This window comes from Athene noctua, chromosome 19 (genome assembly GCF_965140245.1).
Source record: "Athene noctua chromosome 19, bAthNoc1.hap1.1, whole genome shotgun sequence".
Classification (NCBI taxonomy): domain Eukaryota; kingdom Metazoa; phylum Chordata; class Aves; order Strigiformes; family Strigidae; genus Athene; species Athene noctua.
Window position 1 is genome coordinate 9,246,302 of NC_134055.1, and position 24,089 is coordinate 9,270,390.

At 45.2% G+C, this 24,089-nt stretch overlaps 1 protein-coding gene across 2 annotated transcripts in view; it reads left to right on the forward strand.

Annotated features, from left to right (window-relative positions):
• Positions 1 to 20,387, forward strand: part of LOC141968243 (sphingosine-1-phosphate transporter SPNS2-like) — a 136,496-nt gene extending 116,109 nt beyond the window's left edge. The window contains exons 11-14 of one of the 2 annotated variants that reach the window (XR_012634826.1): positions 1,427 to 1,590; positions 2,171 to 2,253; positions 16,521 to 16,567; positions 19,879 to 20,387. Coding sequence is in view for 1 of the 2 variants with exons in the window: in XM_074922717.1 (XP_074778818.1) it covers positions 1,427 to 1,590; positions 16,521 to 16,563 (207 nt within the window). In the remaining variant the exon portion in view is untranslated. The remainder of the gene's footprint in view (positions 1 to 1,426; positions 1,591 to 2,170; positions 2,254 to 16,520; positions 16,568 to 19,878) is intronic. The other variant, XM_074922717.1, reaches the window with a different exon arrangement.
• The last annotated feature ends 3,702 nt before the right edge of the window (positions 20,388 to 24,089 follow it).

Consider the following 24,089-nt stretch of genomic DNA (forward strand, 5'->3'; position numbering starts at 1 on the left):
GCTCCAGACTCTCCCTGCTGAAGCACATTCTGCAACCTGATCATTTGAGTCCCCACAACTGTCATCCTTCTGTGACTTTCTGTTGTGCTTGGCCTCTGCTGAGGCATCTCTTCACACACGTTTACCTTCCAGGTCACTACAGCTGCCTTGGCTGCAGGGCTGCAAATTGGGGATTTCTCCTGTGTGTGGCATTTCCTGACTTGATTGTCAAAATGTAAGCCTTTAATGTCAGATTTTGCTTGTAGTTTGTGTCTGACACCACCTTTTAGCAGTAATGTAGCAGTTTAGAAGTTGCTGCACAAGCTTTGGCTATTTCTGGAACCAATTTGCGTGTGTGCACAGCAGTAGGATTTTATGTTGCAAATTCCCTGCAGCCTTTTGGTATAATCTAGTATTTCTGCCTCAACAAAATGCCACAGATGAAAACAGAGCTGGACATTTAAATACCCAATGCCTTGAGACTCACTCCTACTGCTGCTACTGCTCTGCTGGATTTATGGAGAGTAAAGTTTATTGCTGGACAGTAAATATTAAAATGTGATTGTTTTAGCTACAGACAGTCATTAAATATCACTGTGTTTTAGCAAAAGCTTTTCATAATGAACTAAATACTGCCATTGCACGTCACTGCTCCTTCGTGTAAGCACAAACCTGCGTTCACGTTGGCAGTCGGAGGATGCAGGTTGCCTTAGTCCATAAACTCGGTGGTGGGTGGTTCTTCGTGTGAGCACAGCCCCTGTGCAACACATCTTGTCTGAGCCTGGGGGGCAGAGTCACATCTTGCACACAATTAAACTTCAAATTGCAGCAAGCTTAGGTTAGAAGAGGAAATGAGGCCCATACCTCTGACATGGGGATAAAAAGCCCATGTTCGAGTTCTGTTTCTGAAAATCAGATGGGATCTCTGGTTTCTTGTTCTGTGAGAAACATTTCCCCCTTCCCACTCAATACACAGAAATGGAATTTAATGCCTCTTTTTTTCTGAAAGGGAGGTAAGGTGTAGGAGTAAGCAGGACTTGATAGAAGTTAGAGAAGATTGATCAGTCCCTCAGCCACTGAGCAATGCCGGTGTGGTCCTGCCAGCACCCCAGGAGGCTTGGTCAGTACAGCAGGGTTAGACACCCACGCTGCAGTCACTGAAGCAGCCAGGGGGAAGATGGAGTGAGCTGTGGGAAGAATCAGGCCAGGAGAGCGACAGGGAGAGCAGCACCACTGCCAAGCTGCTCACAGCGTAAGTTGCCCAGGCTGCAGAGTGACATGTGGAAGGCTGAAGCATGCAAGGGACATTCAGCTTTTAGTGAACACGCTGTTCCATTTTAAACCTCATGCACATGTTCAGCGGGCGGTTGTTTTAGGGAATCATGTTCTCTTCACTATCATCATGTCTCTCATCTAAGTAACTAATTTTTTTGCCCATCTCTTCTAGATCTCAGACCTGATACGACAAAGCACAAAGGAGTCCCCAGTCTGGGAGTTTCTCAGCTTGGGGTATGCACTCATGCTCTGCCCGTTTGTCGTTGTCCTAGGAGGGATGTTTTTCCTGGCCACAGCCCTCTTCTTCCTAAGTGACCGAGCCAAAGCTGAACAACAGTGAGTAACCTGGCAATTGCAAACGGGGAGGTACCGCAGCCTGTTTTCCCTCTTGAATGTTATGCTTGTACTCTTTCCCTGGCCTTGGTCCTTCCAGATAAAGGATGTGGGGTTGTGTGTTCAGAACCTCGGCTCATCAGAGTGCATGAGGCTGCACAAAGCACAGGGGCTTGTGTCATGCTGGCTGGGCATCCTTTACCTGCTTCTGCTTTGGTGGATCTCAGTTGTTGGCCATGTGGCCTGGAGGGGAGCACAGGATTTGAGGTCACAGGCCCTTTTTACCCTTGAGTGAGCATGCCACAGCCCAGGCCATCTGTGGAGAGGAGTTGCTGTGTGCTGGAACTTGTGGACCGCTAGGTGAAGAGCAAGAGATACTTTACAGAGCTTGGTGGTCAGCATTGAGCCCACAGTCCCAACTCAGACCCCTGTGCCCTGCCCACTACCTCCAATACACAGGAACATCAGGCAAGAAGGAAGAAAGCTGTGTGTGGGGACATGTGTGCTCAAGGGTCACTGTAATAAAGATAGTCTTTCCCAGTCCCTTATTGCAGCTTGTAAAAAAAAAGCTACTGTTTTTCAGTAAAGAAACCGATTCGGACCACCTCACGGTTGGCAACTACAGTAATTCAGAAGACGCTTCCACATGACATACAAACTTCTGGGGTTAGTCTCTTTCTCATAATTGTCAAAAAATAAGAGTATCTATGTATGATGTCATGCTGAATATGTTGATAGGTGACTAGTCTGGTGTTGACTATAAGTTGACTTTGTCTTTGTCCCACTGGGAGAGCGGGAGACACACAGACATACAGCGCAGACGTTAGCAGCCTGTCATAATTCTGCAGACAGAGAGCAGAGCATACCTTGCTGTGCCTTAAGGAGAAGGGCCCTGGCATATCACTGTCACTAGACATAGTACAACTAGGATGAAAATAAGGTGTTTGGAGGTTGACAAAAGTGCGTGAACAGTTTGGGTGATACTTTCTGGCTCACTATCCTATCAGATGGATGCAAGAGATCTGGAAGCAGTGCCACAGATGGTGCTGTGGCCCTGCAAGCAGTTCCACCTTCCTTTTACTAACATGCACAGATACCAGAGAAATGAAAGGTTTTCTGCCTCCTGGTGCCTTTAGATATATACATTCCCCCTATAACGAGCTGTTTAAACATTGTGGAAAAAACAAGACCTCATCATGTATCTTGTAAGAAGGGTAAGTCCTGCACAGCTGAACTTCAGTATGGCTTTGGAGATGTGACATGACTGATGTGTGCCTGGTTTGCTATCTCTGTGTAAGGGCTTTAAATTATAAGAAGCAAAATTGGAGATTAGATGTTAGAAATTCCTAAGAGAAAAAAAAGATGTAAATGCCACAGGGGATTATTTGGAGCTGTCCTGTGTTTCTGAAGGCCTTCATGGCTCAGTCTTGAGGCAGGAAGGTGGGAAGTGCTCTCTGGCTGCCTTCCAGTCCTGTTTCTGTAATTGTGCACATAAGGTGTGCATGCAAGTCTAAGTAGTGATCACCTGGGGACATGGCAAGATGAACATCAGTTTCGAGGTGCTCAGGGTGGCTTTTTTTTTTTTTTTTTCTGCAAGAAGCCAAAAGTTCTATTTGGTGTCAGGGTAGTGATAGAGTGCAGCAGATGAAATCCTCCTTGTGCAGCTGTAGTGATGGCCTTCACTCACAACCCCACCTGTTTCTAAGCAAACTTCAGTGTTTGTCTTCACTGTATTCAGAAGGGAGAGTGCTCATTACAATTAGGGTGGAGATATGTGTCCCTTTGCACCATGTCTGTTGCCAGCATGGCATGACAGTGTCTCAGGTGGTGAAGGAGAATTTCAGTATTTGGGTACTGATGTGGGTCACTCCCATCTTTATCAGCATGTCTAACCCCACCTGGACCTTTATGGGCAATGCACTGTGGTATCCAGCCAGTATCCCAGCTCCAGTGGAGTTCCCTAGCAAGAGGCTTTCTCAGGAGGCACTGCAGGTCACAGGCTGGTCGCTAACTGCTTGACTCTGCTTCGGTGCCAGCACTGGTGTGTTTTACAGGGCACCAAAAAACAGCTTTGCAGTAGTTTTACTATGGGAGGGAGATCACATCCCACAGCTCTGCTTTGTCCTGCATGAAAGTGTTTATTTCTATCTGTTGCTGTCTAGCCTGAGGAGATCTGGTTGTACTCTGTTCACTTCCAAAGCATACTAGCTTCCCAGCTAGTCACTGGTCCACTTTTTAAAGAAACATATTCAGGCTTCAGACATGTTTTTGTTGCTCTCTCTTTCTTTCAGCATCCTTCCCTTTTCTGGTCTGTCTGATTCACATTTCTGTATGAATTTTCTATTATTCAGCTACAGATCTTTCGTGTTATAAACTGGCTCAGATACAGAGGGAGACCGGTTCTCATAAATGGTGGTTAACAAAATAATTTCTCTCAGATGACTCCTAGTGCACTGTTTCTGGCATATGCCCACTCCCATGTTAAAAATACCCTGGCATCCTCCAGTCAGATTCCTGGATAGTGCAGCTTCATTCAAGTTTGACACGTTACTGAACAGTAAGACCGTATCTTTAATAAGGTTGGCAACTGCAGAGTAAGGCTTCTCTCCCTGCCATGTGCAGTGGTGTCTGTGCTGTCGATTGGGTCCCATCTGCCGTTGCTGACAGGTTCGGTGGTCTCCTTGGAAGAATTTATGGGGGAGGATTTGTTTGTTATTAGCTGCACGCTTGCCTGTGAGAGAAAAGACAACAGAGCATTTTCCTATTAGCAGCTTAAAACTCCATGCTGTCTCCAGACCCAGCGTCCAGCTCCCACCTGGCTGACAGGCCATCTGCGCTTGGCACCGCGCACCTTTGGCGGGGAGAGCTTTCTGCCCGGCCAGTCCTCCCTTGTAGCCTACCTATTACTTGCTGGGTACAGGAGAATTTCTTTCTCAAGATGCCTTGTTTTCCCTCTGCAGTCAGTCCTGCTGCTCAGACCACAGGACTTGGAAATGTGCTTTGCCAAAAGAAATCAATTAACCTGCAGGAATCACAAACGCTGGTGTCACACGCCAGAGATTAAACCCATTCATCACCAGGAGGGTCAGGGCACACAGGGCACATGTCACAGACCTCTCTAATGAACTGATAGGGAAGCAAAGAAGTGTAACACTGCTCTCTGCAGCTCTGCCTATGGAAATTAAGCTTTCCTTGCTTTAGTTTCTATGCTTCTGTGAAAAGCAGTTCAGGGTTTTATTGCCAGGATTTTTTTGTTTGTTTGTTCTTTTGTGTAATGGTCTCTGGGCTTTTGCTTAGACATAATTCCAGGCAGGACAGAGTATCAGGATAGCAACCTCTCTTTCCTGTAAAGCTTCCACCAGTTTCCACCACACTTCCTTTCAAGAACAGAATTTCCAGTGCCTCATGACTTTTTTAATGCTACTTTTATCATTGTCACAATTCCTGGCATATTTTGTAGATTACTTTTTTAGCACAGGAATTCCAGTCAATAAGGCTTCCCCTCTCACAAAAACACTCATGAAAAAAATGTATTTATACAGCAATTCTTCTTTTTTTAAAATCAGGATTATTTTATAACTATTTTCATACTGCTTCAGAAGTCTGACAGCTTTAAGAGGCTTTTAGTAAATTTAGGACTAGCAGAGAACATGATATAGTACATCACTGTAATATAATCCAATCTTTTTGGGCACAATTTTTATGACACAAATTTAATCCCACCCTTCCAAAGTGATAAGAGAGAGAAAATGGTTAAGAATGGTTTCTGTAAGAGCTCTTATGCACTAATAATAATAAATACTTCAGTTCTTTTTTAAACCACTGAACTACAATTCCTGATGTGATTTCTCTTGACTATATTGTTGTTCCTTCACTGTTCTGTACTACTGCAGTGGAGGGTTAAGGCAGTTACATTTTATTCCCAAACATGACTCCACTCTGTACTGTATTTCTCTTACCTGCTTAATGAAAATTTGTGAGACCCAAGCTATACTTTGTGATCCCCTGGAAGACAATACATACATGTACAGTCTTGCCATGGGAGACCCCTACAGAAGAGGATCAGAAATCTGATGACCTTTTATTGCCTAGCTCCATCACTGATACCTGTGCAGCCTTGGCAGAAGGCAACTTTCAGAGGTCAGGAGTACTTCAGGTACTTCACGGGTTGGAAACAAAAGCTCAGCACTGCTGAGAATTGTGTCTGTGGTCTGCCTATGTCCTCTTTCTCGCTCATAATGCAGATAACTTGAAAAAACAAAGCTTCACCCTAGAGCTGCAGAAGAAGCGCCTACATTGGTGCTTACTAGAAGCAATGGCTTCACCAGTAATTGGAAAGAATGTGCTCGTCCTATTAGGAAAAGGGAAAAAAGTCCTTTCCCCAAGCCCTGACAACTTTTGGGTGCCAGGGCATATAAATCACTGTAATGTAATTAGTGTGTAGTGTTCTTTTCTGAGCAGTCAGCGTGAGCATTGAGCATCTGGAGCTTTGCTGAGCAATGATCCTCTGTCTCCGCACGGGCACAGACCTGTAGGGTCTGATGCTCTGCAGCAGGCGCCGGGTGATCTGCAGTCCTGTCTCCAGCAGGGCCACTCCCAGTTGTTGGTGAGGGAAAACCCAAATTCGCCTAGATTTTTCCTGAGAAACACCACTCTCTGCAGGTGTAGGGCAGTCTACCACTCAAAGGATTTTTTTTTAAATATATTTTTTCTTTAATCCCTGTTTTTATACCTGGAAGCACTCGCGTTTCTTTTTTTTTTTTTTTTTCCCCCCATATTCTTCCAGAGGTACAGAAAGATGTTCTGGGTTGATATCCAAGTTTTATAATTGTTCAGTCCCTCTGCGTCCTGCATGATATATGCTGGATATTTTCGCCAAAGATACAGCAATGCAGATCAGGCAGCAGGATGCAACTGCAGTGTGTATCCCTGGTGCAGACTGAACAGGAATAAATAGCTGCACTGATGCAGCTGGTCAGGACAAAAGAGTTTAAGCATTTAACTAGCTACCACACAGCACTTCAGAGAGACCTGCGAGCCTAAATGGTTCACCCATTTGTTTATATGACAAGAAGCAAGTTCTAGTAGGTTTTTCTCCTCTCCTAAAATTAAAATTAAACATTTAATAAGAAAAAAAAAATTACTTTTAACACCTTTGATCAGGTGTGGAAATTCTTGCTGAGTAGCAGTGCTGATTAACATTTCATTTAAAAAAAGGTGGTCACAAACACTAGAAAGAAAATACTCATTACAGATGGTGCAAGCCACAAAAAGAACAAGCCCTAGTCCATACACCTTTTCTGCTGTCTTAAACATGGTACATCTGCAAATTACATTACAGGGAAAATGAGAATAATCCATTTTCAGACTCTGTCTTCTGCCTCACATCAGGCTTATTTTTAGCCTTTTCTAGAACTAGATATAAAATGATCTCCCAGTTCTCCTATTGCAGCAATTTGAAAGTGTCTGACCTTGTTTTGGCTTTGCAGATTCTATTATGTGGGACGGGGGAAGGACTCGCAGAGTTGTCAACCGTCTTTTCCTCTGATTTTTCTGTGGCAGCACTTAGAGACAGAAAGGACCCATCAGGTGACCTCATGTTGTTGCTAGTAAAGGATAGAGTTCCCTCTTAATAGTGTCACAGGTATTAAACTGGCATGCTAGACTCATACAGAGCATGTTCCATTCTGGTAGTTTGCATTATTAAAAAGAGTATCTCTCCAATGAAATATTTTAAGATGTATTGCAGGGGTGTTTTTAAAGAGGCTAGACACTTACTTTAGAGAGACATCTCAGAGCTGCATTGAAGCAGAGTTTGGATTTGAGGATTTCAGGGCCAGCAAGTGGATTTTAACAACTCCCATAAATGGATATTAGAGAAACAGTTAACTCACTGATGATATTCAGCTATTTAGGGGAAATAATATGATTGCTTTTTTTTTACTTTACAAAACAATAATTAAACATTTCCTACAGTGATATAAACTCACAATAGCCTTTGAAGGTATGTGAATTTATAGCAAAAAGCCCAGATTAAGACACACAGGATCTGTGATGATGGAAGAAGAGAGGCAAGGAGTGTGTTTTGAATATCTGAGAGTGATGTGATAAAGACACATAGATGGCAGTTGGAATAAGATTAGACTATTAGACCATTTATATGGAATCAAAGAGTTAAGACTATGAAGGGAGGAGGTGTTTAAAATGTAAATAGTTTTATTATTAGTGGAAAAAGCCTGCTTGCAGAGCTGGGTTTCTTTTTCTCCCCTGTTTACCAGCCATGTTTGTAACTCCATAAATGGAGCTAGCAGATATTAAAAATGTAATGGCTTGGGACTGGCTGAATTCTAAATGCTGGTTTGTTTCTTCAGTTGGGAGCTGCTACCAGCAGATGGAAAATATGGTGTCATATAGAAAAAAATAGATTTGTTCTTTTGCTTTTGTCAACCTGTGGATTTCCTGCAGGTTAGGTAGGAAGATGTCAAGGGTCAGTTTGGTTCCTCACAGACATTTTGAGCTCAATTGTGGTCCTTACACAAAATGCTCGTGGCATTTGAAATATGCTGTTCAAGTTAATTGCTGGCAGCAGGAGCTTTGCTTAAGTACAGGCAGAAGGATTGAGCCAGATGGTGTTGGCATAGGTCTTGCTAACTGCAAGCTGTGGAAGAAGCTGGTTCTCCAAGCCCATCAATTCCTCACATATACTGACCTTTTGAGGTTAATCTGCTGTGTCACATAGAAAGGAAAACATTACTCCTAGGCTATTCCTACTACTTAAGTGCTGTTCTACAGCAAGAGTGGAATTTCTTCATGTGCCTGAAGTTATAGGAAGGCAAAACTTACTTGTCCAAGAAGAGCAGCAGATCAAGAACTACTTGGAGTCCTACTGTTGCCTTGGCTACTGACTCTGCTGCGACCTTCAGGAAGTCAGATGCTGTCCCTAAAATGTTCATCAGCTGTAAAACAAGATTGAAAGCACTTGCCCACAAGGTACAAGGGCCACTTAAATCATATGCTTACCATGGATTCGATATGTCAATTTGCATTGTTATTGCAAAGGCAATTCTTGGCATGGAGGGACTTGTATCATGCAGGAGGATATTTTAAACTCTTGCTAACACAGTTTGTTTGCTAAGGCTGCCCTGGCACAGGTAGGAAATCTGATCAGATTCTGTGCAGGTGACTGGAGCACTGAACAGAAGGCAGCCTTCAAGCCAGAAACCCTTTCTGACACAAGGAAATACAGTAATGAAAAATTCAGCCCTGCTAGTCTGTTTCCTGAAGCCTGTCATGGTCACAGAACATTTTACAAAGGTATTTACTTTTATCAACAGTAGATGACCTCTTCATGTGGAGAAATCTGCAAGGCAGATTTTCAGCAAGCTGTGACTGTAGGTGTGTTAGAGTAATTTACTGGTGGTTGGGTCCTTGGCCTGAATGGCATCTCTTAGTGGAACAGTGACAAAACTGTTGGAGTGTTACTTCCAGTGCTTCAATAAGGAGTCTCTCAAGTGCTCTGGCTTGGTCGTTCCTAAAGTTGCTGCTATGTGCCAGACAGCACTACCAGGTGCCAGACAGGGCTTGCCCAGACAGTTACATTGGAGCAAAACAGGATGGATGGTTCCCCACACCTGGTAACTTAGAGGTTGGTGAAAAGAGCTGTATGATGAGGTGGCTGTTTTGGAGGGTAAGAATTATGTTTCTAATCAAGTGGCATCAGGCAGTTCTACAGGATTTTCCATTTAAAGATTTAATTAGATCATACCTGCTTTTTTATGTCATTTTTGTCCCCTTTCCCATTCAGTCATGCCAAGAAAAAAGCAAGACCCTCCACTTCCTCTTTTCTCCCTTATTTCAGTGGATGTAAGGGTATGATGTTACCCACATCTTCCATGGCCCTAAAAACCCCACCACCTTAATTCTGAGCCCATCCATATCTGGCAGAATTATATATACAGGGACAGACTCAGGCACAAAGTCAAGAGACCTTCAGAGACCCACATCTCCCACGTTAGCGTACCACCGCAAAGCGGTAAGGCAGCCTTATCTCTGCAGTTTGTTTCCATCCAAGTCCTCCAGACCCTAATGAGTGCTGTTAACCACTCGTCTTCACATCTGTTCTGTTGCAGCTGCCTGGAAAAATGGAAGGAAACATTATTGATTTCTTTTTTTTTCTTTAATTCCAGTTTTCTCCTCTGTAAAGACATGTGAAAGAGGAAAAATAGAAGCTGACCTATGTTTCTCCCTCTGGAGGCAAATATGCTCAGCACCTAGATTAAATGAATAGATGGAAAATACTAACAGAGTCTGCAGAACTTTAAAGGGCTGGACTGAATATAGAGAAAATATGTATTTGCTGTATATGATTCTCATACTGCATTTGCTAAACTCACTGACATGCAGGAAGAAAAGGGGAGTGCAGCTGGTGGAGCACCTGTCATCACCAGCACGAAGCTCCTGTCGGGCTGCCTCCACGGGAGCTGCTGCTTGCTGCAGACTGAGCCACCCTTTCTGTCTCCAGAGCGAAGGGCTGCCAGGAGGGCTGCAACAACCAAGTCCTGTTTGAGCCTTGGTTGGGAGTGATTCAGATTTACACAAGCCCCAGGCTTCCTCACTGGGTAGAAATGAGTGAGCGCAAGCAGGCAGCAGAGCTAAATTAAGCAATGATTTCCCACTCCAATGCAAGCTACTCCTATGCCTGATTCTTTGTTAAATTTTGTTAGCATTCTGCTTGGCATCTTTTTTTTTTTGCAAACTGACCTCAGCTTCATCAAACAGGCCCTGTTCCTGGGAGGCTGGGTGAACCTGTCATGATGCATCAGGAAGCTCAGTGCATAGACTATTTTTAGCTGTGCTAGTCCTGTCCCTGTACCACTCACTGGGATCTTTCTAGGTTGATATATTATTATTGCTCACCTTTCATGCATCTTCACTTTCAGTCCTTGTTTTCAGCTGCAGCATACTAGGAGCCTTTTAAATCAAAGCACTGAATTTCTGCAGTAATGCATGTTATTAATTGTGAGTATCTTGCCCCAAAGTGTTACTGACCTGACAGTTATGTTAAAACAGGACATGCTCTCTGGAAGCAATCCTTGCTTTAGCTGTTCTTACACCCTGCTCGGAAAGGAATAGGTTGTACTAAGGTTTAATGTTCTGCAGCCATTTTCTAAGGTAGAGATGGAGGCACAGGTGCACCTAGCAGTTTGTTCAGCATCCTGGGAGAACTCCCTTGTAGAGCAGGGGGCCAAAGCCATCTCCTTCCAACTGCAGGTGAAAACAGCAACTATACTTAGTTACTGGAGTACAGTAATGGTGAACATATATATTTACATTCTGCACTTCTTGGTTAAAACCTCTGTATAATGAAGGACATAAAAGGTACACACTTGAACTGGAGTCTCCAGCCTGCTGGTTTTGCTCTTTGTAAAGGGTCTGGCAAAAAGGTGGTGTGTTGTTGGGACCAGTATGTTACACTCACAAGTGTGGTCGAGAGCCAGGCTGATAAAGAACTCTGCAGTAGGTAAGACAGCTGGGTTTGGCTTCTACAGGGAGTAAAACGAAGAGAAAGCAGAGTAGTCATGGACTTCTTTGTTTTGTCTTAGGGGCAGAAATCTTTGCATGAATTCAGTGCCCGCATGCGTGGCCCTATTGGCATCATGCATTACTAGATGAAACTTGGTGCATTTAATGGAGTTGGACTGATTCAAAGTCCTCAAGGAAAATGGGACAAAATCCCAGTGAAAGGCAGCTATAAATCCCTGTGTGGTGAAATACTGGTGAGACAAAGCAGTAGGGTCTGTGTAGAGTATGAATGAGGTGTGGTAAGGTCCAAGAGGCGGTTGGTTGTGTTTTTAAGGTGTTTCCTGGTCCTGTGTTACCTGGCAGGCCAGCTGCAAAAAGCTTTATATCCTCTTGAAGCTGACTCTGAGGGTGTTGACAGCATGCAGTCAGTGATGGAAAATACGAGTGGGATGGTCTGTAAACTTGTGTCCATTTCCCTCCTTTGTTTACTATAATGTTATAATCAGCTTCAGCAAGGATTTATTTAAGGCGATTGATCCCTGCACTAATGAGGGGGAGGATTAAGTGAGCCCAGTATATGAAACATAGGCTTTCTTGACATTTCTCCCTTTCTGAACCACAGTTGGTAAAATAGGAGGCAGTTATTATGCAGAGAGAGGACTTTGCCTGTGCCTAAGCCCACTTTACGCTCTGCTTTAGTGATCTCTTTCCTCCTTCCAGCTGCAACTACACTCATCCTCTTGCAAGTGTCAGGGGGACCAGAGTGACAGCATTACTTCTACCCTAGAATTTTAACTTACCTGAGTTTGTGTGCATTTGGACATCAGGAAACCGAATGTCAAAGGCTGCCCCAGCTCTCCTACTCGGTAACTATTTTGTCAGTTATCTATCTGCAGGAATACAGTGATAACAATGGCATGAGCTAGCTCATGTGCAAGTAACTTCCTGTGTTCACTTATCAGTGGGTAAAATTCACTCTTACATCTGAAAGTCATGCAGGTGTGGAGCTACAAATGATACTCCTTAGACTCTGTTCTGCTTGCACAGGCTCAGACAGCAACATTAGATTTGAATGCTGCTGATGAGTTTCAGTAGCTGGATTTGCAGAATGCTGCACCTGGCTGCACTGATAATCATCACTGATACACCGGTGGAAGCTGCAATGCTTCCATGCCAGGAAGAACCCCTTTTAACTAGCTGTATTTGAAAAAGAGATTTGTTTTTCATAGATTTAAGGCCATATAGTCTCATTAACTTTCAAGGGTGTCTGTCCATGTAAACATTTCATCACGTAAACATTTCATCACCTAAAATTTCTGATTTCAGTGTGTTCACAAAGCCTTTGGGAGCGGTTTACCACCCCACCCCCAGCTTCTGAGGATGTTCAGACAGGGAGGAAGCTGCTGAATGTTGCCATTATTGAGTGTTATGCTGGTATCCCTTCCTAAAGTACTGCTTCAAACAGGCACCTCATAGCATATTGCACAGCACTTCAGAAACACAGAATTCTCTCCAGTGAAATGAAGGAGGGAGAAGGATCCTTAAGCACAGGCAGGAGTTGCTGCTAAGTCCAGTGATCTAGCTGGCCCTGTAACCCCAATACTCTCATCTGCTGAATGAGCTCCTGCTAGTTAAAAAACGAGTTATTTGCAGGCTAGAAGGTCCCCATCGAAGCATTTTATTGTTGGTTGTAAAAGTTAAGTGATGTTAAGTACAGCAGGCCATAAAATTAGGACATTATTTCCTAATATGCTTCTCTATTACAAAAGCCAGAGCCTGACTTGCTTAGATAGCAAGAAAACAGGGCTTTTGGAAAGCTGTAGGATATTGAAATATGTGTGTTCTTCAAGTTATGTATGAAACCTAACATGAAACGGTGTTGGCATCATTCACAAAAGGTTTATATAAGCACAACCTTTCTCTTGGAGTCTTGTGCATGACAGAGCTGCACACAGTAAAGTGTGTTGTTCTTCTTGACATCCTGTTACTTGCTTCAGCTCGAGCTCGTGAGCAGAGATGACATATTCATGGAGCTCAAACATTCAGTAGTTATGTGTTATGGAGAGTCAGGGGGACATCCATCCCATCACTGCTTCTCACAACTTCGCCCTAAATTGTAGGAGCAGATGAAGCTGCAGGTGAGAAGGGAGATTGGGGTTTTATTCGTGCTGGCAGAGGGTGGAGCAGAGCATTCTTGCATGGGATGTGAGCAAAGACTCTTTCAAAGGTCTCCTAGGGCCCAGATTGTGCTGGGAACTGTACAGCTGTGCTGGCTGTATTATAAACTGTAATCTCCATTATCTGTTGGCTTAGTGACCAACTAGACTGAAAGGGACAGAGCATTTGGAGAATAATCTCTGCACAGTGTCTGAAATAAAGTAGTGTATAGCTGACCTGTAAAAGATCCTCGCCACTCATCTGTTACCTTAAATTTGTCTTCTTTTTCTTATGCAGTCTCTAACCAGCTGAGGTGCTGCGAAATTAGATCCATTTTACATAGTATAAATATTTAATAGCTCTAGAGGATGTAGTTTAATATTAAACAGACAGTCTTATAAATACTTCAGAATTATAGATGCTGTCACACTACATGGAAATGGTTTGATAGGATCTAGGAGAAATATTTAGGTTTGACAGGAGAGGAAATGATGGGGTTAGAAGGAGTCAGCCACATTTTTAACTGCTGGAAGAGCCCGTAAAAACAGCCAAAAAGTTGTGCAGCTTCTGTTCTTGAAAGGCAATTTGGGTAAGTTTCCTCCCCCAAAGGAAACAACAGAGTGGTTCCCACCCTGCTCTCTTCAAGGAACAAAAACATTCACAGTCTTGAGAAAACACTGCAGAGAAAATAGAACAATTTAGGAACCAATGTTTAGTCGGTGGATATCACCAAATTGGAAGCAACAATCTATTCAGTGTGGGATTATCATTATTAGAAAGGCAAGTGGGATTTAACAGGGATTTAGATGCTCTTGTGCCTTGTTAGCTTAAGTCCATGCACTACATTCTACTGCCCAAGAGAATCTAAAATTTATTATTAGTGGGTTTGCTTTTTAAAAAAAAAAAATTCACAGCTGACCTGCTGCCATCTGTAAACTGAGTCTCATTGAAATCAGGCTGTGTCTAAGCCACTGACCACTGTCTACAACACAGTGCTTCAGAGAATGAAGGCTGCAGTGTCTGAAATTTGGGAGACTACTTCAATTCCCTCTTCTGCCCAGGAGCTTCCTATGTGAGCCCTGAAAGTCACTTCTCTCCCCAGCAGGTTCTCAAGTCATGTGAGGTCTGATTTCCCATGAAATCTTCTAAATGTATTTTAGGATTAGCCCCTCTAGGCCTCTGTTCCCATCTGTAAAAAAGAGATAAAGCAGAAGTTGAGAGAAATGTGTTAAAATGCAAAGAACAAGTAACTCGCATGACTTGAGGACAACACAATTACTTATGTAGGAGGTACATTTTATCCCAGAGGAGACTGAACTGTAAGTAATATAAGAAGGAAAGTTGTGTGTGTATTTACAGTTCATCTGTCAGCAATGCAGGTGGGTTCTCTCTGTTAAAGAGAAGATGTTGTTGGCAAGACTAACTTTTTCTGTATATATTTTATATCTTGGAAAAATGTGTAATGAATTACATGTTAAGGGACATGACTTTCAAACAACATTATGGTACATTCAAACATCTGGAGTGTTAGTGTTCTATGATAGCTTCATAACGTACCACAGTTTACTTCCTACATCTGAAGTGGACTGTAGCATTACACGGTAATAGGTTTTATCCTTCTGATGTATTCTGATAGTTAAAGCACAGTTGCAATGTTCAGTACAGTGTAATGTCCAATGCAGTAAGGTTACCAAGAATGGTAGTTCTACAAAGAAACTTGGACCAGTTCTTGCATCAAAAATATTTCAGCTTATAGCCCTGAAAGGCAGAAAAGGCACAGAGGCTTCTGTGCATCTTGGAGACAAATTTTCTGTGAGGGCGGTGTGAAGTCAAGAGCTGTAGGCTGAACTGGGCCAATTTCTGATGCAGAGATTTCTTGAAAGTTGTCCCCTAACCACTGGTTAGTTTTTATCCTGGAATACATGTCTGAATCCAGCATCATCCCTTTTCAGCAGAAAGAGTGTCCTGCGTCAGGTATGAAGTCTGGCGAAAAGCCACAGATGAGTTTTATAGAATCAGCATTTTCCAAAGGAAAATTTTGTTTCACTGAGAAGTTCTGACCTGGTAGAACCTCGGGCAGTGATGGGTTGTGTGGTCTTCCGTGTAAACCTGCCCAGGTTTTTCACCGATTCAGAAATAAGCTGTGCATTTGCATGTGATGGCAAAATCCTGCTGCAGTCCTTTAAGGTATAAAATACTGCTGTTTCAGTTTGTTTGTAATTTTAAGTTAGCACAGCCAAATTGTATGCGAAGACTCTGTGACTCAGATTTATTCCTCTGTTGGCCACGTACAGCCAGAGTGCATTTGGGTAAAAGCACTCAAACATGGCAATGTGAAGCCAGGTCCTCAGGTGAGGTGGGGGTTTTCCAGCGTCCTCGTAAGAATCCAGGAGTTCCCACTGAGGTCTGTGAGTGTCCGAGATAGACAGGAAGTCAAGTCCCAAAGGTCTGAGAGGCCAAGGGTGACTGGTCTGTCACGGATCACACAGGGGCCCTGCTGTGCTTCATGCTGTCAAGGGAGCACCAGTGTAACCACAGCCTGGGAAGGCAGGAACAGGCTGGGGGAGAGGCGAGGTGATGTGCTGCAGCAGGAGGGCTGTTGCCACGGAAGGCTGAATGGCATGGGACACGTCCTGCAATGACAAGGAGCAAGCTCTAAGGGATGAACTTAGTAAAATTATTGCTGCCTTTCCCTGGGTACCCCACAGAGCAGACAGGACGTGTTCCCCTCGTTGCCCGCATGCAGGAGGTGCAGGACAGCACCTTGCCGAGGACAGCTTCTGCCTGGTGACACTGCAGTGTCCCCACCAGACTCCATCCATCACTTGCGAGCAGTTGTCTGGAACAGCAGGAGGCTTTCAGGAGCTGAAAACTGAAAGACAGCTCCTTTTTTCTTAATTTAATTTTTATCATTGGTGACTGTTTACATTTGTGCTGTCAGTCTGAAGGACACCATTCAACAGCCACTGTATAAACAGTCTTGTTACTGGCTTAGGGAAACAATTGCTACGTCTGAATGACTTTGGGACCTTCCCAAATCCTTGTCAATTGGTGTCAGCAATGGTACTTTGCATGTTTCGGCAATTGTCAGAATTGCTATCAGACACCTCTGTGTGAAAGGGTTATTAATGTTCTATCTCTTTAGAAATTGTTAAGCAACAGGAACCTGAATTTAATAGGCTTGTGTGTTTTTAGGAGCCTGTTTCTTCACTAATTGTAGCTCTCACATGTCACTTTTGTTTTCCCTTCAACAGGGTAAATCAACTTGTGATGCCACCAGCTTCTGTGAAAGTCTGAGATGGTGAGTGACCCAAACCAACTGGTTTCAAGCTAAACATCCACTCCCTGTCAAACCCTTTATTTCCTTAGAAATTGCAAAGAAGTTAACATTAGACAGCCATGGTCTGCACCTTTGCTACCCTCAACCCAAATTGGAACAAATCAACAACAGGGAAACCAGGGCTCAACTCCAGTGTCCCTTTGTTGTGCTCAGTTGCTTCCAAAAACATGGTGCTCCTTTCTTTGAGCAGATGAGACCATGCAACCCCTCTCACCTTTACCAGCAGTGGGTGTGATTGTCCGAGGCCAGAATTCTGAACGTATCTTGCGTTCATAAAACCTGCTGCTGCATCGCTCTTGGTCCAACATCTGCTCGCTATCAAGTAACCATTCCTAGCATATTCTAAATTTTCCGCAGAAAAATGTTTCCTGGCAGTGTATGAACTTTCATGTTGTTGCTAGGACTGTCCCCACTGCAGCCCTTGATCCAGGGTGACAGAGCTGAGGCCTTGGCCACGAGCCAGAGGGAGAGTCCCACTGCCACTGCCCTTTCTTCTCTCCTGTGTTCGTGCTGTTCTTATCACTCACCAGTCACAGCACTGCAGCTCAGAGCTGCAACAATTGATAAACATTTCCCACCATTTTACTGTAGCCAAAATTAATTAAAGCAAGTTTTTGAGGAGATTTATTTCCCATAAATTAAATGCACTGAAAGACTAATGACAAAATCACAACTCAGTAACACACTTAAGAGTGGCCTTTTGGGGGAAAAGATATAATACAATCTCTAGTAGAGCAGATGTGTTACTTCCACAAAGGGCGAGTATATTCAGGTACAGGCTAAGGATATGATAGGCTTACCTGTACCTGCAGTCTTTGGGCTGGATGTGTGCTCCCACATTGTTGTTTATCAGTACCTTTTAGCTTTATTTTAAAAAAAGCCTCAAAAAATCTGAAATATTTGGTGGTGTTGCTGACACCTTATAAAACACTCAACACATGGGTCCTGTGCACACTTTCTTCTCTTTTGGTCCAGTTTTATACAGGTTGAGAGGAACCAGGCCATCGTTATAGGGAGATTTTCTATAACCCAGCAGCCACTGATCTTTAAGGTCAGGGGCATTTTCCTGCATAACATGGGAGCACAGAACCTCTCAGGAAATCTGCAGGGAGAGAACTGGTTATCCTTTCCACTTAAATCTAGGAAAGCGTCTGGCTGCGTAGATATGCCACAGCATGCACAAGTGGTATCTCACCAGTCAATAGATGTGCTGATGTTGCTCCTTAAAGCAAGTGTATGCCACCAGCATGCGGGGTACCTTGTTAGCAGCAAGACTGAGAGCTGAGCTTTACTGCGGGGGATGTGCATCCTGGACTGACTGCCTGAACTGGCCTCTGAGCAGCTGAGGGCTCCGAGGAGGAGGACAGAGGCGGCGGACCCTCCTGAAAGCATCCAAAACCCGCGGTGAAACCGCAAGACGTGAAGGCAGAACCCGAGGGAAGGGGGAGAGCCTCAAGTCCTGTCCCACCCCCCCACTCCCCCCTCCCTGAGCGGGAAGTCTGAGCCGCTGCCGACAAGGGCAGCGGGACCGAGGGCGGGCGGAGACCGGAGTGGCGGCGCCTCACGCCCATCACGTACAAAACCAGCCCCCAGGGCGGGGCGCGGCAGGAGCGTGAGGCGCGGCGGCTCGCGCGGCACTTGGCGCGGACGGGGCGAGCAGGCAGGGGGAGCAGCCAAGGGGCACTCGCTGTCCGGGGTTCGCTCAGACAGGGGGAGCAGCCAAGGGGCACTCGCTGTCCGGGGTTCGCTCAGACAGGGGGAGCAGGCAAATCGCACTCGCTGTCCGGGGTTCGCTCAGACAGGGGGAGCAGGCAAATCGCACTCGCTCTCCGGGGTTCGCTCAGACAGGGGGAGCAGGCAAATCGCACTCGCTCTCCGGGGTTCGCTCAGACAGGGGGAGCAGACAAATCGCACTCGCTCTCCGGGGTTCGCTCAGACAGGGGGAGCAGGCAAATCGCACTCGCTCTCCGGGGTTCGCTCAGACAGGGGGAGCAGGCAAATCGCACTCGCTCTCCGGGGTTCGCTCAGACAGGGGGAGCAGGCAAATCGCACTCGCTCTTTGGAGTTTAGAATTTATCAGAGCTAGTTCTATTTTACTGTCCTCCACGAGCAGACTGAACCATGGTCTCTACTCGTATCAAAACCACCGCCAGAAAGAACATGGCGACCCGGAGGGAGCTGCCACGCAAACACGCAGCGGTGCAGGTCCCGGGCTGCAGGGAGTGCCTGAGGCTGTCAGCCCTGCTGGGGGGTCGCAGGGACAACACTGCCATCAACTGGATGATCTGCTCAGCCTGGTGGCAGAACGCAAAGAAGAGGTTGAGAGATTAAGAAGCATTAGGGAGTGTGAAAGGGAAATTGACTGGTGGAGTAACACCCCAGCCCCTCTAAAGCAACAGGAGAAAATGGCGGCTCCAAACGAGGCAGGCGATCCCTCAGCCTCTTGCTGCCAGGCAGAAGGAGGGGACCTAAGAGACAGGGGAGGCTGGAATTGGGTCCCTGCTCAGGGAGGCAGGAAAATCTTCTCTCAGCCTCCTTCACCCTCCATGGTGCCCCTTCACAATAGATTCGGGGCCCTGGAACTTTTGAGTGAAGAAGAGAAGGAGGAAGAAGATGAGAGAAATGAGGAAGACCAAGGTCCACCAAGGACTGGTCATTCTAGACCGGGTTTTAAAACCAGTTCTGGAAAGAACTCCAGAAGAGTCATTGCAGTGGGGGACTCCATTTTGAGGGGTGTTTAAGGCCCCAAATGCAGACCAGACCCACTTCACAGGGAAGTCTGCTGCCTCCCTGGGGCCCGCATCAAGGACCTCACAGCAAAAGTCCCCGCTCTAGTGAGACCCCAGTTTTTTTCCTGGTTTTCCAAGTAGGTGGTGACGACATCACCAGGAAAAGACCTAAAGCAGTGAAGAGGGATTTCAGGTCCTTGGGGAAACTGATTAAGGGATCAGGGGCACAAATTGTGTTCTCCTCCATCCCTTCAGTTGGGGGGGATGGATGAAGAAGATTATAGAACTCAGCAGATGAACTGGTGGCTCCAAGGCTGGTGTTACCGTCAGGGCTTTAGATTTTTCAGTCATGGGCTGCATACAGGGCACCAGACCTATTGGCATTAGACGGAATGCACCTGTCCCAGAGGGGGAAGAAGATCTTAGGGCAGGAGTTAGCTGGGCTCATTGAGGCCTCTGCCACAAAGCTGGGGTGCATGCGTTCACCGTTACCTACCCATTCCTGTGACTACCCCATAATCAATTTCACTTCCCTGTTTTCAGTTGCCAATGAAGGAAGTGCCATGTGGACTCCTGCTGCTGCCAGCCCTACACCAGTCTTGAGCTTGAAGCCCTTCTGTACTGGAAACTGGGGGATCCTTCAGCTCCACACCACCCTGGAAGGGTTATCCAGCACCAAATCAATCACACCACTCCAGCCTGCAGGGTCAGGCATGAGGAGATGAGCAGGGCAGCCTAGAACACAAGAACTTCTTGAGCATAAGGACGTTCACAGGTTCCTCTAAGCATCAAACACAACTGTCCACTGGACCCAAAGTGTGCTACCCAAGTGAGTGACTGTAGATTGTGTATATGGTTTTAGTTGTAGCCAACAAAGTCCGCATCGTTTATAGGGCAACTTACGTCCTAGTGAATGCTGCTCTTCTGTCAGCGCTCCCACACCCAGAGACTGCGCTAGTTGGGGACCTATTCTGTACATCACCTTTTCTTTAAAACTGAAGGCTCAATTCAGATTATTATTTTTTATTTAAATATGTCATGATGCTTTATCTCTGCTGAAAACATTAGATGACATATATATATATATATATATATATTTAGATAAACAATTTTTATTTAAACATTTTTAAAATCTGGAGCTGCCTGTGCAACCATACCAGACATGATAACGTCCACAACTCTCCTCATCTCAGTGTCCTGGTATCAGGCCCTGCAAGGGCACTGTTGGAAGACTTCCTGTAGATGGCTTACCTGTCACCTGAGGCTGAGCAATGGGACAGAGGAGAGTTTCACTGCACTGGGTATGCTGGTGGTTGTTACAGAAAGGCCCAGAAGAACTCTGGACAGAAATACCTAGGGGCTCTAGTGTTTGCTCAGTATGCTAAATTCAGCCTTGCCTAGGAGGTTCACAGGTTTTTAAAATACCAAAATCCATCTGGCTGAATTGCTTTACCTAGGGCCTGGTAGTGCAATACTGCTGTGCCAGTGACATCATGCTTTGTTTACACGCATATCGTACTACATGTATTGTCCATGCTAATTCTCCCTCTGTCAGTATTTTCAAAGCAGGTGGCTGATACTCTACCGTAGCTGTTTCCTTTGGAACAGTGATTAGGTTTAATGGCATGCCCAACCCCGTGCAGTCCCAGACTGCTCTTACTGGGGTGTCACTTCTGTCTTGATGAAGATGCATTTTTGTATATTAAAGGCCAGTGTCTGACCTGCATCAGTCTTAAATGCAGACATGTGGGTCTGTAAAGCAGACTGATGTTTCACTAGAATCTTGTTTCCTGCACGTGGCCTGCATAAGCCAAAATTATGCTATGCCAGCTTGATGCTGCAACAGTGTGGGGAAGGAAGGTGAGCATGGGTGCTGGAGAAAGTCAGGCTTCCAGAGACAGAGCATTGGTTCAGTGAACTCCCTGCTTCCTTTTTCCTGTTTAAATGTCTCCCAAAGTTTAGATACTCCCCTACAGTTTAGCACACATCTTGAGTAGCTCCTCACTCTTGTGCTCATGTTTAACAAGTGGCTGCAATTGGGCTGCAAGTAAGACTAAATCAGCAAAGGAAATGCTAACCCAGGACTGTATGTGAGCTATGACTAGAAGCTGGCTGTCCCGATTGTGGCATAAGTTTGTGCAGAGACACAGGAAGGTACTGTTAGTATGTCTGGGTTTTATTTCCCATTCTCTCCCGGGAGGTGCTAGGACTTACAGGACAGCACTCCAGTAGAGATGCTTGGTAATTCCAGGTACCAGTGACCCAGTTAATACTCAACCAAGTAGCCAGCCTCTGTCCAGCAGATGGATTCTGAGTGTGACTCCTGTAACCATGCGAGCCTTTCCTCCTCATCAACCTCCACAGGGCTCTTCTGCAAATTTGTAATTTCACTGGCTCTCCTTGTTTGTGACAAGCCCCAATCCTTGTTAGAGAAACACAGTGCTGTTATAGGAGGTCAGTTTTATCTTGTGTGCGTATGAAGGAAACTGCTATGGCTTTCTTTTTAACAAGGAAAGAGAGAAGGGAGAAAGCAAGGGAGTGAGAAGTGAGTCCTACCTGCAGCAGTTCCACACCAAGGGAACACTGAATTGCCACTCCCACATGTTGCAGGCTGAGAGGGAAGCCAAAGCAGCAGCAGCAGCTATAGCTGCTCAGAGGAGATGAACAGAAGGGAAAGAAAACTCAGTCATTCCACCTCCTGTGGACGCTGCTGCTCCTTTATGCTGACGACCTATATTGAAATGGTCACAAGCTGAAAGGCTGCATTTCTTATTGAGAGTTTCTTGGTTTAGCTGTGAGGAATAATTCAGTTAGTACTTCTATAAAAATACTGGGTCTATTAGAGGGGAACTAGCTCGCTTAGATCAAGGATCCATAGATTAAGGCAGTAAGAGGTACAAATCTGGCCGTGAAACATACGTATTACTGAACAGAAACTGGACTTACGTTGCCATATAAGACCCTTCCCTAGATTCTAACCTACTGTTCCCTGCCTAAGGACACTGGCCCGTTTCTGCCAGGATGTGACTTGGGGAGAGTCACTGCCTGGCCTCAGTTTCTGTATGTGCAGAGCTGAGATACTCGCTGCTGAGATGCTTTATAAACAAGCGATGGTGTGTTTCTGTACTCTAGTAGAGGTATTGTATTATACCAGGGCTGAACTCTGGATTTAGCAAGCACGTTGTGCTGGTTTCCCCTATGACTCCATTTTATGCAGGTACAGATGTAACCAAACTTGGAAGCTGCGAGGGCCATGTCTTTGCTGACCTCGGGGAGCAGTGGAACAATTATTGGTATATACATAGGAAGCATTTCTGGAATGAGAATAGAAATCTAGACTGAATGCGTATGCATATCCAAGCTGTGTTTCTGTTTTGTAAAGAAAGGCTGTTAACAGGAAAAGAGAGTTAGTTTTTAATAAAGAATCCACATGTTTTAGTATCCATCACACCAAATGAAGCAAGATACCAGGCTGTTGCTTATGTAAGTAATTGCTCAGGTCATCAAGGTTATGTTTGTAGTTCTGAACTCCAAAATTAAGTAGTCACAACAAGGAGAGAAATACCTTTAGAGCCACTGATCTCTTGCACACAAAATCACTTTGTGTGAATGTCTGAAAATTAGAGTACAGAAACAGAAACCTTGAATGCATTTGCAAACGGAGAGTAAAAGAGTACCAAAAGGCAGTGGGCCCCACTCCGCCTTCCCATCCCAACACAGACACATATCCTCAGGACCGGGAGCCAGGCGAGGGCAGGGGTCTCCAGGGTGTCGGCGGGTGCTGCTGTCTCTTGCCCCCACTCCCTGGTACCTGCTGCCTCACCCTGTTCCTCAGGGCTGCAGCTGGTCCCTCCCCTGTGCTCTGCCCCTGTTCCCCACCTCTGCCCAAGGGTTGACCATCTCCGGTGGTTCCCCACAAGGCTCAGGCTCCTTCCAGCCTCCCTGCACTCTGTGGGACCTGCAGTGTTGGATGCAGCCTCGCTGCATTCATCGGGGTCCGTGCAGGGCACAGTGTGTATGGAGTGCGCCAGGATGCCCCTCAGAAAATCATGAGGGCTTTCTTCTATTCCGCTTCATAAACATTTTGGGTTTTTAAGCAAGCATTAACTTCCTCTGCAGCGAGTACTATGTCTGCACCCATGCACCTACTGCGGAAGCAATTAGGTGGCTTTTACACAGTGAGAGGAACAGAGGTAATGGGAACTGTGCAGAGAGGCAAGAAAATTACCCAAAAAGCAACAAGCTGCCAACCAAGTAAGCGGGCCTCCTGCTGCCCTCACTCACAGACCTAGAACCTGGGTGAACCCAAGAGCCTCTCCCCTTCTACAGTCTAGCTAAGAGAGAACCTCAGGGTGACTAAATCCTATAAATGAATAGCTGTGCTCTGGAAAGCAGCACTCCTCTCTGCACCCTCCGTCTTAATCGTGTGTTTTCTTCTCCATTTGCTTTACTGTTTGGTAAACCAGCACTACGATCACTTTTACTATGTGATGTACGGGAGTATTAGTATATGTTCTTGTTATACAAGGGAGGAATATAAAATAGTTTTCTGATTTCATTCAGAAGCAAATGACTATTTTATTTTTTAAGAGCAATTGATTGTGAATCTCAGAGTATAAAAAAAGAGATAAATAAGCCAAATATATACCTTTATGTAAATTAAGAAATAAAAGTATTTAAAACATAGCTCCTGGCTCCCTTTTTGTGTCACCTCTCTCTCTGGTTGCACACTCCTGTGGTTGCTGTCTGCAGGT